This window comes from Bubalus kerabau, chromosome 22 (assembly GCF_029407905.1).
Source record: "Bubalus kerabau isolate K-KA32 ecotype Philippines breed swamp buffalo chromosome 22, PCC_UOA_SB_1v2, whole genome shotgun sequence".
NCBI classification, from domain to species: Eukaryota; Metazoa; Chordata; class Mammalia; order Artiodactyla; family Bovidae; genus Bubalus; species Bubalus kerabau.
The window spans coordinates 7942355-7960757 of NC_073645.1; the positions used below are offsets into that span (position 1 = coordinate 7942355).

The 18403-nt window shown below is 36.5% G+C and overlaps 1 protein-coding gene across 1 annotated transcript in view; it reads left to right on the forward strand.

The window, feature by feature from the left end:
* Window positions 1-18403, forward strand: part of PCDH15 (protocadherin related 15) — a 1792715-nt gene that overhangs the window by 1433398 nt on the left and 340914 nt on the right. Inside the window, exon 19 of the mRNA XM_055560763.1 lies at window positions 10404-10536. Within this exon, the coding sequence (XP_055416738.1) occupies window positions 10404-10536 (133 nt within the window). The remainder of the gene's footprint in view (window positions 1-10403; window positions 10537-18403) is intronic.

Here is an 18403-nt window from a genome sequence, read left to right on the forward strand (position 1 = left end):
AGAACACTTCCTCATGTCACCTCTTCACATTTGCCTGGCCTTCTACTGTGTAGTTTGTCTTAGTCCACTCCAGTTATCACACTGGTCTCCTCTCTGTCTCTGACGCTTGCACCCACTTGCAAATATTTGAACTTGACTTTCATCTCCTTTCAGCCTGCAGTGGTTTTACCCTCAGATTTCTGTGTGGCCTTATTCCTTCAAGGTCATCACTCAATCATCACTTTGTCTGTGAATCCTTTTCTAACAGCCTATTTGCAACTACAACAAGCTCTCAATGCTTTTATAGCCCTTTCCTGGTATTATCTGATGCACTGCAAGTACTACCGTGAAATGCACTATATGCATTTTTGTTTAGAGAATGAATGTCATTGTCTGCCTTGCTTCTTCTCCACTAGAGAGCTAGTTCAAAAGGATAAGAATCATTGTGGTTCAGTTTTCTCTTATTCCCAGAAGTCAAAGCAATTTCTGAATGCCCTAAGTTCTAAACAAGCATCTTTTTTGTTTCTTTTCCTAGATTTTTAACAAATGTCATTTTGGGTTTTTAAATAGATGAATTGGAATAAGAGATGATATGATACAAAACTCAGATTTTTTTTTAGAGTTTCCCTAAGAGTTAGATTTGAAATTCTGCTTCCCAGAAAGTATACACCAATTCTCTCCTGCTGCTGCTGTTGCTGCTAAGTCACTTCAGTCGTGTCCGACTCTGTGCGACCCCAGAGATGGCAGCCGACCAGGCTCCCCCTTCCCTAGAATTCTCCAGGCAAGAACACTGGAGTGGGTTGCCATTTCCTTCTCCAATGCATGAAAGTGAAAAGTGAAAGTGAAGTCGCTCCTAGTCTCTATTCAATTAAAAAAAAAAAAAAATATATATATATATATATATATATATAGATGTCTGTGACAGTAAGATTTTCTACCCAGTCCAACAAACCATTTATTACATAACTACCATTTATGAGAATACAAAGATAAACATAGTAATTGTCATTTGCAGGCCAAAAGAAAATTACAGTAAATTGTAGAAAGTAGAACTATAAATGAATTAATTTACCATGGTGGAGTTGAGATTGAGGTAAATTTTCAGCTTTCTGGGACATTGATGAGGGCACTTGTCATAACAGGGGAGTATTTAGAATATCTACTACGACTAGAAGATCTAGAAGTACTAGAAGATTTACAAGATGAGTTTAGGAGAATGAGCAGAGGTTGACCACATTAAAAAAAATAATAAAGCCAATCACATTATTCATACAGCTGGAGAAGTCTAAAATAACTTGGTATTTTGGATAATTGCAAGTCAGTCAGTGAATCAGTATATTAACTATGATTCAAAGAGGGTCAGTAGAGTTAAGGGTCATATCATGGAAAATTTAATTTGTTTTCTTAAGAAGCTTGGAGTTATCTAGTCAATGGAAGCAATGGAAGGACTTTAAAACATAAATTCATCTGAGATAGTTTGGTTTCAGGAAAATCACTCTGGTGCCCCTACAGAAGATAGATTTGAGGGAAGATGAAGCTGTAGGCAGGCTTCCCCAATGGATCAATGGTAAAGAATCTTCCTGCCAATGTAGGAGCCTCAGGTTTGATCCTTGGGTCATAAAGGTCCCCTGGAGAAGGGAATGGCAACCCACTCCAGTAGTCTTGCCTGGAGAATTCCATGGAAAGAGGAGCTTGGTGGGCTATATAGTCCATGGGGTCACAAAGAGTCAGATATGACTTAGCAACTGAACAACAACAAACAGCAGAAGCTGTAGGTAGATAGATGACGCAGGACACCTCCACTAAGAAATGTCGCTGATGGGTTGAACTGGGCCATCAGTAAGGAAAAATGGAGAGAAGGAATTATTAAAAATTGAAAGTCTCTCCCAGGTTTTTATCTAAGCTGACTGATTGGTAGCAATGTCAATAAGGCACGCATATTTGAGTGAAAGGGAAGAGCTCAATTTCATACACGTTTACTTGTATTTACTTGGAATAAATATATTAATATATTCAAAAAGAAAATGGATATACATGTCTGAAAGTGAGAAGACATTCAAGGGCTATATCTTGTGTAGAAACAAATAGAATTCATTTATACAGTGAACAGTTACAGAATCTAAAATGAGAGTCTAAGTTTGAATTAATTTAAAATAATAGTGTCATTCATGCTGGGTTATTCTGAAGGGAAGTTGAAGATGACTGATACTATTTAATTAATGTGTCAGGGCTAGACATCATGCTAGTAACCTTTATATATAATTTTTAATCTTAACAAAAAAATTGTAACTCTTGCATAGCTCTATTTATTTTTATAAACCAAAAATAAAAACTGAAAAGGATAACTTACTTGGGTACATGATCCCTTGCCCACTTTCATAAAAAAGTGTTGATAACCATAGTAAACAAGAGGTAGAAACATAACTTGAACTCAGGACTCTTAGATTCTAAAATCTTCCCCTTCATTCTGTTCCATATCCATAACCCTTAGTAGTTATTATTCTGGTGAAAAAATGATAAGATAGTAATAATATTAATGCTAATTATAAACATAAATATATCTTGTCTTTATTATTTAAACTGTTATTAAAACCCGATAATAGTCATCTATTTATTTTGTAACTTATTTTCATTGAAGATAGTGCTGTACTAAATAGATGTCTAATCTATATGTGCCTGCATATTATGATTGATATTTTTAGACAACTTTATTATTTAATGAGTGAGATTTTAAATTTGTTTTGAAGTTCTGGTTTGCAAGTCATATCGCTGATTTGCCTTGATAACCTTTGTTTACAGTAATTTGTAGTCTAACTGGTTTTTACTTAAATCAAATTGTATTCTACTCCTGGAAACAAAGTGGCATTTTCAGAATTTGAATATACAGGTCTTTTCAGTGATATGAGGCATTTATTTGACTTAGTCTCACTGTTTTCTTTATAGACCGTGGTTTGGGCACTAAAAGACCACCTTATGATGGTTGATTATCAAGTGGGACCTGCAGAGAGTAAAATCCATATACCTCCATCCTACCTGCCACAATAATGTTATGGTTCCCTAGAATAATGACACTTGCTATTTTCTGGAGGAAAATTAGTCTTTCAGATTGAGTTGATGATTGAACTGAAGAGTTGTGAGGCTTTGCTTTCAGTATTTCTTTTGGAAAAAGATGCTCTTAGAAAATTATGAACATAAAAATATAGATTGTGACATATTTTACAAACTGATCCAGACGACAGCAGTAAACATGGAAACCTAATTAAATGATAACACTAAAAGCAATGATGACTTGCTGTCTTTTCTAATAAACAACCTCAATTCTAAATGTCAATAACACTGACTCTCAAAATGAAGATTTATGAATTAACTAGCAGAAGAATTAACTGTTTATATACTTGTTATTCTAATTGATTAAACTAGCCAAAGAATTAGAGAGTAAGAGGAGCCATAGTCTCTAGTGGTTTTGTTTGGGGGAATTTTCTTTTTTTTTCAGTTGTTGATAAACAGAAGAGGACAAAACAAAAGATTTTTTTAAAGTAGTAAGATACGTTAGATAGTATTTACTTTTTGTCTGTAAGTCTTCTTGTATGTAACTGCATTAAATTAAGTAAATATTTAATCTTAGTATGAGTTAAAGTACTACTATTAAGTATTTATCAAAATCTATAGATAAAATTCAGTCCCTTCCCCCAAATATAAAACAAATCATGATAAAACAACTGATGCCTGGCAAGGAATACTTTTTTGATAATCTATTTTCATGGAGTTCAAGGTTGTATCTAACTAACACAACATTAAATCACCCATTCTCAAATAAAATTATTTTTCAATTACAAATATATATATATTAAAATAACTTCACATAATATATTTAACATTAATAATAAAAAATTTATGGAAGTATTCATTTTAGCAAAATTGTACTGAGTTTCCTCTTGGGAAGCACTAGAAATATAAGACAAGATGAGCTTTTTGTCCTCACAGCATTCATATAGAGGCACTGGTAAATCTGGATATAGCATAGTATAATTACAAGTGCAGTTTAACTTGGACATGAAGGAAAATCAGGTATCCTAGCAGAAAAAAAACAACAAAAGCAAAGATACAGAGACACAGCAAAGTATTGTCTGCTGTGGGAACTGTTAAAATCTATCAACCAATCCCTATTGTTGTTAAGCTGAAATTTAAATCAGTAAGTAGAGCACATGAGTGCCAGAAGGCTGTGACTCTTGCTCATCTCTCTAGTCTTAATTCCTACCATTGCCCTAATTATATCTTTTTCTTTAGTTGTACAAAAGGTATTGTTTTCTTATTTATTGGTCTCTGAATTTGCACACATGTTTTTTCCCTGTCTGTAATGCCCTGTGGTTTTTATACCTACGTACATCTTGTCCCTGTAACTTTCCCTGAGAAATTTCTCTGAAGTCTTATGTTAGTGTTAAATCTGGGATTGTTGCTCCTATGGATCCCTGTATGTATTTCCAAAATAATAAAACAGAACCTATGAACACTGAAGTGTAAATACAGCTTTTTTATTGTGATATTGGTGAAGACAAAGGAAAAAAAAACACTTAAGCTTTTATTTTGATGATCCTCTTAGAAACAAGGTAGAAATATAGAGTTACAAATAGATACCTCATAGCATGTGTTGACACATTTAAAAGAAAATTACTATACAGACTGTGCAATCTTCTAAATGTCAAGAACATTATCTCAGTACCATTGAGTACTATTGTCATATAAAAAATTTGACTTTTTATCTTCTTAAAAATTATACCATTTCTGAAGTTAAAGCGTCTTAGGCCTCTCTTCACAACCTCTTTTTATTCATATTTTATTTTGTTCTTAAAAACCAAGTGCTATGAGTGAAGTTTGATTCATAATATAAACAATTAAAATTGATTGTGATATTATAGTCTGATCCAAATACTTGAAATTTGTGATTTTCTGTGAGATAACATCCTTCCTTGCAAACCACAGATGTTTTATGCTCTCACACAGAAACATACACACACATCAGATAATTAAAAAGTCTTGTTTACTTCCCAGTTTTGTTCTTGTAGAATGTGGGGAGAAAAGGCAGGCAGATTTTTAATTTGTAAGTTTTGCCTTTGAGTTTGTCTTCTATTGCTAATTATCTTCACAACCTTGAATCTATCACTTCATCTTTCTGATTTTCTAATATCCTTTCATAAAATGAGGGTTAAACTAGACGGTTTCCAGGGTCTTTTAAAATCATATGATTATCTGAGAAGTTACATCACCTTTCTTGTTCTACTTTGAACTCATTACGAAATTAGAAGTAAAAACTTTATGATTTTTGTGTTTATCGATTTATCTACTATAAATCTGACTATATTATAAAAATAAAATTTATATCATATAGATTCTCAGTTTTATGCATTTAAGACTAGCTGTAAAACGTAATACAAAGTGTTAACATAGAGTGCTATTATTTACCTTGTGACTGTCCTGTTTTGTTATGTGCTTAATTAATGATATTGAATTACTAATCTTTATACAGCATTAATGATATTATTTTACTGTTAATACTATTGGGATTCAATTTTAGAAAGCTAACTCTGACACTATATTAACATCAGGGCTAAAAAGGGGATAGAGTTTTAGAAGGCCATAACCATCAAGAAGGTTGGTGCTTATTTCAACTTATTGTAGCAAAGTGCCAGGATGTTAAAGATGAAAAACTTAAGACCTTGAAATATGATCGTACTCAAATAACTCTAAAATCCAAGTGTGTGTGTGATGGGAAAGGGTTGGGAATTTTTAGTGATTCTAGCATTTGAATTACTGGAAAGGAGCAAAGGAAGCAGAGGAGTAAGTGCAGATGAAGGAGACGGTCATGTTGGGCCTTGGTGTTCACTGTCTTCTGCCTTGGGAAATAGAGTCATTTTTTGTTTTGCATTTAATTTTTTTTCTTCTCTGTGCCAAATACACAAGCTTCTTATGAGTTAGAAGTCATTACTGTAGGGTTGTGGATGTAAACAGTTTAGTCAAAGGGGGAAGAATAAAGAAATATGCAAAGTACAATAAGTTTAGCATACATTATACTTTTAAGAGCAGAAGGAGACCCATGTTCAGATAAAACTTTTATGAAGTGTTCCACACCAGTAAGTTGAAGCTCTAATGAATATCAAAAACAGGAAGGTTCTAGATTTTTGAAAGGAAACTTTGAATTTAGGGTACAGGTGTTTTTTACGTCAAAAAAGTGAGGGACTCTCTTGCCTCCAGGGTTATTAAGGAGAGTTTTAGGTCAGCTTGTAGAGAAATCCCCTGGACTCCTAACTTAAAAAGCAGGGGAATCTGCATGTTTTACTCCCCATGAACTTCTGGGACCCTGGTCTTCTAAATCAAATTTGTGTGAGAAAAATCTTATATATTCATGGAAAATGTAGATTTCCAGTCCCACACTGAAAGATTAGGATCCAGTATGTCTAAACCCTAACACCACCACAATCCACTCGGGAAGGGAGAGAGGATACTGCACCTGTAGATTTTAGCTTAGAAAAGTAGAAAAATGCAATTAAAATGTAAAATATTTAAAGAGATGTGAATAAGATAAATGCAAGCTTATTAATTCCATTTCAAAGAATAGAATAAGAAACCTTATTTTGAATAGTTATTAATAATAACTGATATATGTATGGTTTTTCGTATGTACTTCCCTGGTGGCTCAGATGGTAAAGAATCTGCCTGTGATTCTGGAGACCTGGGTTTGATCCCTTGGTCATGGAGATCCCATGCAAAAAGGATTGGCTACCCACTACAGTGTTCTCGCCTGGAGAATTCCATGGACAGAAGAGCCTGATGGGCTACAGTCCATGAGGTCCCAGAGTCAGACACACCTGAGCAACTGACACTTTCACTTGACTTAATATATTTATATATACACACATACACATGTGCACACACACACACACACACACATATTTAACCCTTATGCTAATTTTAATGTTATTATTATATTTAGTTATCAGATGAAGATCAGATCAGATCAGATCAGTCACTCAGTCGTGTCCAACTCTTTGCGACCCCGTGAATCGCAGCATGCCAGGCCTCCCTGTCCATCACCAACTCCCGGAGTTCACTCAAACTCATGTCCATTGAGTCGGTCATGCCATCCAGCCATCTCATCCTCTGTCGTCCCCTTCTCCTCCTGCACCCAATCCCTCCCAGCATCAGAGTCTTTTCCAATGAGTCAACTCTTCGCATGAGGTGGCCAAAGTACTGAGGTTTCAGATAGTGAAACTGAAAGAAGTCAGTTGCCTATGATCACATCTGGTAGCATCAAAATTTTAACCCAGGAATGTGTGGTCAAAAATCCAGTGCTCAACATTGCTCAGCTAGGATTATTATCAATATGGTGGAGGGTAAATGTAATTGGGCTTATTATGCACAGAGGATGTGCCGGCAGCAAAAAGGAAGAAATAGTAAAATGTGTGAATCACTTTATATGTAACAAACATTAAGAAAATAACTCAGAATGATGAAGGGTAATATTAGCAGTCATGCTTATCTTGGAATGGCTGTTGGAATGAGATCACCACCTGGGAGAATAATATGCCCACTCATACTGACAATTACTTGATTCCCACATAATGAAAAGTGGGGCTCTTTGCACACTAAATTTTTAACTTCCTGATATTTCTCTTTTTCATCTATCCATTATAGCTGTTGTTTAGTCACTAAGTCATGTCTGACTCTTTTGCGATCCCGTGGACTGTATATAACCTGCCAGGCTCCTCTCTCCAAGGAATTGCCCAGGCAAGAATACTGGCATGGATTACCATTTCCTTCTCTAGGGGCTCTTCCTGACTCAGGGATCAAATTTGGGTTTCCTGCATGGCGGGTGGGTTCTACACCACTGAGCCACCAGGGAATCCCACCATTATAGTACTGATAAGGGTAAACTTGATACCTCTAAGTTTATAAGCAACATTTCACCATCCATTTTAACCTACTTTAAACATCTTACCCTTAAAACATGAATTGTAAAAAAAAAAAATTAAAAAGAAAAGCAATTATATTTTGATTAATTTTATTGGTGAATTTTAATAATGAGATAATATCAGAGCAAGAAATAATGCAGATGCATTAACTAATTATGAAGTCTAAAAGATTTTAATTTAGATTGAGATTGCTTTGGAACAATATTGTGATAAATTTAAGTATGAAATTTTTTTAAGTCACTGCAAATTTTTTGAGGTACTTAGTATTCTACAGGTATCTATTCTACTGAAAGTATGTTCAGAAACAATTTGAACTTAGGCATATTATAAGGTGATAAGCTAAAAAAATATTTTCAGTGCCAATAAACTGTGGAAAATTCTGAAAGAGGTGGAAATACCAGACCACCTGACCAGCCTCTTGAGAAACCTAAATGCAGGTCAGGAAGCAACAGTTAGAACTGGACATGGAACAACAGACTGGTTCCAGATAGAAAAATGAGTATGTCAGGGCTGTATATTGTCACCCTGCTTATTTAACTTATATGCAGAGTACATCGTGAGAAATGCTGGGCTGGAAGAAGCACAAGCTGGTATCAAGATTGCCGGGAGAAATATCAATCACCTCAAATATGCAGATGACACCACCCTTATGGCAGAAAGTGAAGAGGTACTAAAAAGCCTCTCGATGAAAGTGAAAGAGGAGAGTGAAAAAGTTGGCTTAAAGCTCTACATTCAGAAAACTAAGATCATGGCATCTGGTCCCATCATTTCATGGGAAATAGATGGGTAAACAGTGGAAACAGTGTCAGATTTTATCTTTTGAGGCTCCAAAATCACTGCAGATGGTGACTGCAGCCATGAAATTAAAAGACACTTACTCCTTGGAAGGAAAGTTATGACCAATCTAGATAGCATATTCACAAGCAGAGACATTACTTTGCCAACAAAGGTCCGTCTAGTCAAGGCTATGGTTTTTCCAGTAGTCATGTATGGATGTGAGAGTTGAACTGTGAAGAAAGCTGAACGCTGAAGAATTGATACTTTTGAATTATGGTGTTGGAGAAGACTCTTGAGAGTCCCTCGGACTGCAAGGAGATCCAACCAGTCCATTCTAAAGGAGATCAGCCCTGGGATTTCTTTGGAAGGAATGATGCTAAAGCTGAAAGTCCCGTGCTTTGGCCACCTCATGCGAAGGGTTGACTCATTGGAAAAGACTCTGATGATGGGAGGGATTGGGGGCAGGAGAGGATGAGCTGGCTGGATGGCATCACCAATTCGATGGACATGAGTTTGAGTGAACTCCGGGAGTTGGTGATAGACAGGGAGGCCTGGCGTGCTGCGATTCATGGGGTGGCAAAGAGTCAGACACGACTGAGTGACTGAACTGAACTGATGTTCTATATTTCTCTTAAAAGCTTTTCAAAGTAAACAAATATAGATTAATAATCTCAGAAAAATGTTTTCAGTAACATGTCTTTAACTGATACACTTAAAGAACTTTGGGCTACTTTAAGAAAATTTTAGCCTCCAATAGAAACTGTAAGAAATGTGTTTTGAATAAAAAGGCATAATTTTGTTAAAATAAGTTAAAGCATACAACTCAGGCAGTGGTGGTATGTTTTTATGATAGAATACTAACTTTGTAAACCCCAGGTCTCATTAATATAGTCTAGACAATGTTTCTTCTGTACCAATCTTGAATATGTTGCTTCTTCGGCTTTTGCTACTTAAGGAAATTTCAGAGTTTAGATATAGCAATAAAGGTGATGATATCAATGCTAGTGGTTTTGTCCTTCTAATAGCAGAATAACTTTTGTCCCTCAAAAACTAATGTCCATCGATCTAAGCCTTCAGTTAAATCTAACCTCCAAATTTTTATATTATACTCTTTTAAAAAGACTTAAAAACAGATTTGGTATTGTTTGCAACTATTTTACACAACTATTACTTTATGATCCTGACTCTTGACATGAATTTCATTAAGCCATTGATGTCAGCAAAAAAGCTAATAAAACACAGCCCATATTTTGTTTTCTCTGTTATTTTAATCAATACTCCCTCTGCTTGTTTAATAGGAAGAAATCCCCAAGGACAGCTCTTATTACCAAATATTTACGGAGTATTTTTTTGCTATTAGAGAAGCATTACAAAATAAAGTCAAAAGTCAAGGCAATTTAATTCATTACCTCTATTTGCACAGCTATTTCTTTTTAATTCACACTATTAATCTGAGTAGCATGTTTTTTTTTTCCTTTTGGTAAGATAATTTCCTAAAAACATCATCTTTTGGTGGTAGCTTTTGTTTTTCCACCTTTTTATTCTGAATTGCTTTATTATTTCCCATAAAAATTCAGAATTTCTCTCTCCTGTAAACCCAACAACAGAATATCAAATGCACTCTGTCATCAAATGTGATGTAGATTTTTACCCATCTTGTTTGCTTCTCTTTCTCTGCAGGCATTCCATCTGCACTGTGTACATTGAAGTGCTTCCTCCAAATAATCAAAGCCCTCCTCGCTTTCCCCAGCTGATGTATAGCCTTGAAATCAGCGAGGCCATGAGGATCGGTGCTGTTTTATTAAATCTACAGGTATGCTCCTTAGTTTACATATGAAATTCTAGCAACAACCTTGAAGGCTAATGGGTTTAATATCTGTGCAAGAAGGGAGAAAACCTCACATGTCACTTACACTCTGATGAATGACAATTCCATCTGGAAAGGAAAGTAGGGATAATATGGATGGAGTGTTTCCACAGCAAATCTATTCTATTGATTGCCACTATTGAAGCACTAACGTTAGCTGGCAGGAATTAGCTGCAGTCATTACAAGAGAGAATGAAAGGATTGGAAGCATGCACTTGAATATCTTATACTTTGCATCCAAAGTGTTTGCAGCTGACTCTTGTGTTCTGTCTTGGATTCCTTTGCCCCGGCAGGATTTATTTTTGCTGCAGTGTTCAGTATAGAAAATGACTTTAGATTCACCAACTGATGGTAGGCATTCTAATTCAGAGGCAGACACTTTTATTTTGTGGCCATGGGAAAACCTTGTAATTGCTGTGCCTCAGTTTATTTGTTTAGATGAAGGGGGTAGATTTAGGTGATATTTCTACTCACAGCTCTTGATACTTGGGCATATGAGTTACTTACAGAATGATAGCTTGATTTTCACAATTTATATATTCCTGGCTAAAGCATATTTGGCCAGAAAATGCTATATTTTCAACTGAACCTACAGTTTCAAGTTGGGCTACTTGTACTGTTGATGATAACTGTCACTTGCTATAAAATTAATGAGTGCAAGATATTACTTTATCTACGGATATTCAGAGGACAGAGAATTTATCATCTCCTGGTGTTATATGGGAATAGCAGGAGTTGCTGACATGAGAATTCAAGAAGCTGCCCTTGAATTTTTTTTTCCTTCAAATGTGATGATTTAAGAAAATCCCAGCATTGATCTTTGTCATCATATGAGATGACATGAGGCATCTTGAAGTCCTATTTGAATACAGACACCCTCTCTCTCAAACCCTGATGATATAAAATTAAAGGTTCCACCGAATGTTTACACTAGAAGGACTGCTGGAAATAATGAAACATATCAACCTCATTATCTAAATGTGGGAAATGAATCTTATAGAAAGTAAATGGGGCCTAAATCAGTTGATGAAATTATCAACATTTCCAAAACAAAGCTCATTCTGTTATAGCCCACTCATTTTCTGAGGCTGCTAAAATTTTGGCTGGCATTACCAGATACTTCTTTTTACCTCTGCTCTTTTCTCTATTTTGTTGCTTTTTATCTAGGTAACTAGAGTGAATTTACTTTTGTTAGTCATTTACTATTAAAACATAGGGAAATAAAATTATATAAAAGTAAATATATTAGTAATAAGGAAATTTGGGGGATTTTAATGGATAAAATAGGCTTCCTTGGTGTCTCAAACAATAGAGAATCTGCCTGCAATGCAGGAGACATTCGATCCCTGGTCCTAGAAGATCCCCTGGAGAACGAAAAGTCTCTCCATTCCATATTCTTGCCTGAGTCCCTTGGAGTGCAAGGAGATCAAACCAGTCAATCGTAAAGGAAATCAACTCTGAATATTCACTGGAAGGACTGATGGTGAAGCTGAAGCTATAATACTTTGGCCGCCTGCTACAAAGAGCCAAGTCACTGAAAAAGACCCTGATGCTGGGAAGGATTGAGGGCAGGAGGAAAAGCTGATGGCAGAGGATGAGATGGTTGTGTGGCATCACTGACTCAAAGGACATGAGTTTGAGCACACTCTGGGAGATAATGAAGGATAAGGTAGCCTGGTGTTCTGTATAGTCCATGGGATCGCAAAGAGTCGGAAGTGACCAAATGACTGAACAACAAAAGAAAAAAAAAATCCTGTAGCTTCTTTAGGAGAAATAAAACATTTAGTTGAGTCATGTAAATGATAAAATATGGAAAACCAAATATTAAATAGTTACATTTATAGAATAATGAAAATTTTTGTTTACCTATAATGGGAATTTATTTTGTTTAAACAAAAAGTAAAGACAAATAAATCTTAGATTTGTAAGTTCAGACCAAGAAATTGTACATGTTTAACATTTAAATATTTCTTAAGAATGTGCCTTTGTATAATTTAACTTTCTGTAAGTTAGATATAATTTTACTTCTAAAATGGCTCTGGTTTCATTTCAAATCCCAGAAATATCTTGGAACCGTAGTACAGGAGAATAATTCTACCTGTGAGTTAAAGATGAAAAGGAGTTGGCCTTTTTCATATCTCAAATTTCTCTAGTACAAAAGCTGAGAAAATACTTGAAGTGACATTTCTATTCACCCTTTGTGCTTCTGGTAGAAGTGAAAGAAAAGATGCGAATTGCAATGGCAGTCTCTATTAGAAAGAACTAGGGTGACACCATCAAGGCATTTTTTATAAGCCACCAACCATACACTTTTGCTCATGATCAACTGAGACTGAATTTAAACTAGTGACCTAAAAGTTGAAAAGCTCTGTCAAATTACTCTCACAAAGACTTCTAATAACAGAATGTATTAGAGGTACTTCTGGATACATTCTCATCTTTTTCACGCACAGCACTGCCCACTGCTGACTCACAGCTCAATTTAGAAAGACAGGATTTATGGAGAAATATATTTTCGAAGATAACAGAAGACTGACTTCAAAATAATCTGTTTTGACTGAGATGAAAGTGGTTTCTTTTCAGACAACAATCTTTGTTTCCCTCCCCAGCCCCTTTCCTTTCCTCTTGTAAGTATTTTCCTTTCATTCTTTCTAAAAGTTGTTTGGGAGGCTGTGATTTTTCTCAAAATATCCTATTAAGGATATTTTGCCTAGCTGCTTTTCTGATGGCATTTCATGGAGGAAAATATTACCGGGAGCTTTTATTTTTTCAAACTCGTTGTGCTGATCGGCGTTAGTATTAGGTGGGACTTTTTCTTCCAGAATTGGTCAGATCTTGCTCTAAAGCATGTTCCTCCTTTGTAATTCTGAACTACCAGTGAAGCCTGTGAGACTGGTGTGCTGGTGCCAGAGCACACACTGGGATCCTGAAAGCAGGCTGTGTGCCTCTCTTCCCAGTTTTGTGTTTGGTTATGTCACATTGCTAGCTTGAAATGGCCATGGTGGGTGTTTTTATGCCATCAAAACTAGCAAATGCAATGAATCAGTACCCTCCAGTCCAGATCAGTTGTTAAACTTTTGCTTACACACCATTGGATTTGGAGCAAATTTCTCAAGATTCAGATCACTAAAATGTGTTGACTCAAGCAGCTTTCTGCATCTTTGTCCCTCTGAAATTTTGATCTACTTCCATCACTTTAAAGATGAGAGCTATGCTTCCAAATGTGACTCTATATTATACTCAAATACGATAGGTCTCAGCTTTTTTATCCATATAAAAGCATTTTTTGCTTTCAAATTACCCTTATAATTTATGACTTACATTCTCATCGACTGTCTGACACATCCCTGTTACCACTAGTATAATCCTTTCTTACACATGGATTCTCCTTGTACCATCACCATCATCATCATACTCATATAATAATAATAGCTATATAATAACACTTATGTGGAACTTAGTGAGGCATGACTACTTCCAATAATCATGTATAGATGTGAGAGATGGACTATAAACAATTCTGAGCACTTAAGAATTGATACCTTTAAATTGTGGCGCTAGAGAAGATTCTTGAGTGTCCCTTGGACTGCAAGGAGATCAAACCAGTCAACCCTAAAGGAAATCAACCCTGAACATTCATTGGATACTGAAGCTGAAGCTCCAGTACTTTGGCCAGCTGATGAGAAGAGCCGACTCATTGGAAAAGACCCTGATGCTGGGAAAGATTGCAGGCAGGAGGAGAAGGGGATGACAGAGGCTGAAATGACAGGATGGCATCACTGACTCAATGGACATGAGTTTGAGCAAACTCTGGGAGATGATGAAGGACAGGCAAGCCTCGTGTGCTGCAGTCCATGGGTTACAAAGAGTTGGACATGACTGAATGACTGAACAACAGCAACAACAATGAGGCAAGCACTATTTAAGTTCTTAATTGTCTCAGTAAGGACTGCCAGGTTTATATTATACACTCACACTCAAAATTTCAACAATTAGCAACATAAAGTGTTATTTCCTACACACACTGTGTGTCCATCATGAATCAATTCTAGCTCTGAAAAAAAAATTCTACCCCTATTCTTCATGATTTTCACTCTATTTCAGAATAGTGGAACAGCCTCTACCTGGGACAGTGTTGTTCCTCTGACAGACTGAAAAGAGAGGCACAATAAACCACATGCTGTTACATAATGCTTCTTCTGGAAGTAACACAGGACCCTTCTACCCACATTTCCTTCACCAAACCAGGTCACAATTCGGCTAGTGATTCAATTATGGCAAGGATGTATAATCCTATTACTAGAAAGTGAAGTTGCTCAGTCATGTGCAACTCTGCGACCCCATGGACTGTAGCCTACCAGGCTTCTAAGTCCATGGAATTTTCCAGGGAAGAGTACTGGGGCAGGTTGCCATTTCCTTCTCCAAGTGATCTTCCTGACCCAGGCACTGAACCCTGGTCTCCCGCATTGCAGGCAGGTGCTTTACCTAGAGGCAGACATTAATTACATGGCTATGTCTGATGTCAAGAGCCATGACTTCTTTTGGTACAGCCTTCGCTTTCCAAATCACTGCACACAGCAGCCTTGCTAAATGATTCATAACTGCCTAACATAATTTCCCATCCTTGCAACAAGCAATAACAGTTTCCTTACCTCCCTTATCTTGATGTCACTGCTATTTATTTTTTGGGGGGTGTTTATTATGGTACAATCCAATTTTAAGCACTAAATTGTAAATTAGTTAAAATGTCTAGGGTTTTGTTGCCAAATTTCACATTCTATGCCCATCTCAGGTTGGTAGTGACCGCTATATTCAGTCTGCATTCTGAAACTCAGAGTAATGGAGCTGCCTCTGTCTATAATTTTATTGATCTCTTGACTGAAGGCAATATTTGCAGTGGAAACACAACAAAACCCAACACAGCAAAAAGCAAAACCTAGTTATTTGCTATTACCCATCAAAGAGTAGGACACAATTGAGCAACAGAACAGCTACCACCACAAAGGAATGATGCACGTAATATCTATTCATACACCGCCCCCACTGGTGGAAAAAATCACATGAATACTTCTGAGTTAATAGGTCAAGAATGTAAAATCTTCACATAGGCAAATAATTCCACAAGTTCATGGCAAAATTCAGTGATGTATGTTATTTTCCCTAAGAAAGGATGCCAATAGTTTCAAAATATTTACTTTCAGCACTAAACTATATAAGTAAACAAACAAATGGGCTTCCTAGGTGGTGGTAAAGAGTCTGCCTGCCAATGCAGGAGATGCAAGAGATGTGGGTTCGATCTCTGTGTTGGAAAGATCCCTTGGAGAAGGAAATGGCAACCCTTTCCAGTATTTGTGTTAAGAAATTGTAAGGAAAGGACAAAATCCCAAGCATTATAGTTAAACATGTATGTGCTTACCCACTATGCCCATGTACTTGCAGTATACTTGCAAGATTTCCATTTTCTGTTCTTTATCCTACTCAAGCTGTTAGGAAACAGGCAGATATTCTTTCCACACTGAGGCTACTTTATGGTTTGGCTCATGACCACTGTTGAACATTCAGAAGTCTCCATCTGTTTATCACCCTCCCCCTTATCCCAAATGCAGAGTACTGTCTATTTCACTTTCTGGACAAAGAGAAAATACATATGCTTCATAAAAACAGCTTATTGATAGACTTTTTTTTTTTTTAGAAAGTCAATTTTTGCATATTTCATATAGTCCATTCTTAAAGATGGAAAGCTAAGAGTCAATTTTCCGAATATCAAATTCTGTGCACATCTATTGTTTTAAATAACAAATCAAAAGAGAAATTTTAAAAATTTTGGTTGGTTCAGTATAATTTGATAAATCAGAATGTTTTATAAGTTCTCTTAATCCAACTTATTAATTGTCCTTATTCTCTGCCATAATATTTCTCAAAGATTTTTTTTATTTTACTGTTACATTTTTGCTTATAAATTGTGATTATGTTGTTGAAAGTCAGTTACCTTAACCTGCTAAAAAGAAGTTATATCTTTTTAACATATGTATAATACATCACGTCATTTGGGCATGTTGGGGAGGAAGACGTTTTCCATTACCATTCCAGTTTTATGGCTGGTCTGAATTAAATTAACATGAGACAGATAAATAGTAGGAAAGGAAACAAAAATTTAATAACACTGTACATGGAATAGACTCCAGGTAGCTCTTGCCTGGAAAATTCCATGGAAAGGGGAGCATGGTGGACTATAATCTGTGAGGTCACAAAGTGTCAGTCATGACTGAGCACATGTCCATACAAACATGGGAGAGACCCCAGGCGGTACTAGTGGTAAAGAACCTGCTGCCAATGCAGGAGACTTAAGAGATGTGGGTTTGATCCCTGGGTCGGGAAGATCCCTTGGAGGAGGGCATGGCAACCCACTCCACTATTCTTGCCTGGAGAATCCCATGGACAGAGGAGTCTGGTGGGTCGCAGAGTCAGACACGCCTGAAAGGACTTAGTATTATTTCTAACATAGAGAATGTGTAATAGAATTTAGAGTATAACCTAGATAAAGCACATTTGAGTAAAAAAAGAAAACTTAAATTCCCAGATTCTACTTCAAAGGATTCCTAGTTCTAGGTAGAATACTCTCCATAAATCTGGGTAGGAGATATCCCAGCAGTCTTGGAAAACTTCACCTTAGATGTAGATGAGGATATACTTCTTGGTGCTCCAGTGTTTGGTAATTCAGTGTTTCTCCTAGTCTAAGACTAGGAGAAGAAAATCCAAGGGAAGGAAGGGGAGATTGACATCGATTCTCTAACTGAGTGGCTGATGAGACTTGAATTGGTGAATTTACAAGGGAAAGAGCATTGGAAAGAGATGTTATGGTGAAGTGGGCAATCAACAAGAGGGTATGAACTGCTTCCTTGAAAACTTTTTCCAATTGTAGGTAAGATTAATTCTGCCTGTGTCCATAGATTTTAGTGTTGAGGCTTTCAAGTATATATAAAAACTAAGGGGATTGTACCATGTGAAGAAAAAAGGCATCTACACCAAGGTATATAGAAAGAGGCCTACAACTGGGTGTCCTGTAGAAGATATGGAATTTCTCAAAGTGCCACCAGTTCCTCGTATGGCTGCTAGGGGTTGTGTCCCTTATCAGTGGAGTCTGTTGGTACCAGTCCCCTTCCACACTTGTTGTTGTTTTTGTTGTTCAGTCACTCAGTCATGTCCAACTCATTGCAACCCCATGGACTGCAGCACACCAGGCTTCACACCAGGCTTCACCCTATCCCAAAGCTTGCTCAAACTCATATCAATTGAGTAGGTGATGTCATCCAACCATCTCATCCTCTTGTCATCCCCTTCTCCTCCTGCCTTCAGTCTTTCCCAGTATTAGAGTCTTTCAATGAGTGGCCTAAGTATCAGAGCTTCAGCTTCAGCATCAGTCCTTCCAGTGAATATTTAGGACTTTTTCCCTTAACGATTGACAGGTTTGATGTCCTTGCAGTCCAAGGGACTCTCAAGAGTCTTCTCCAACACCACAGATCAAAAGCATCAATTCTTCAGTACTAAGCCTTCTTTATGGTCCAACACTCACATCCATACATGACTACTGGAAAAACCATAGCTTTGACTAGACAGACCTTTGTCAGTAAAGGGATGTCTCTGCTTTTTAAGATGCTATCAAAGTTTGTCATAGATTTTCTTCCAAGGAGCAAGCATCTTTTAATTTCATGGCTGTAATCACCACGTGCAGTAATTTTGGAGCCCAAGAAAATAATGTCTTTCACTGTTTCCATTGTTTCTCCATCTATTTGCCATGGAGTGATGGAACCAG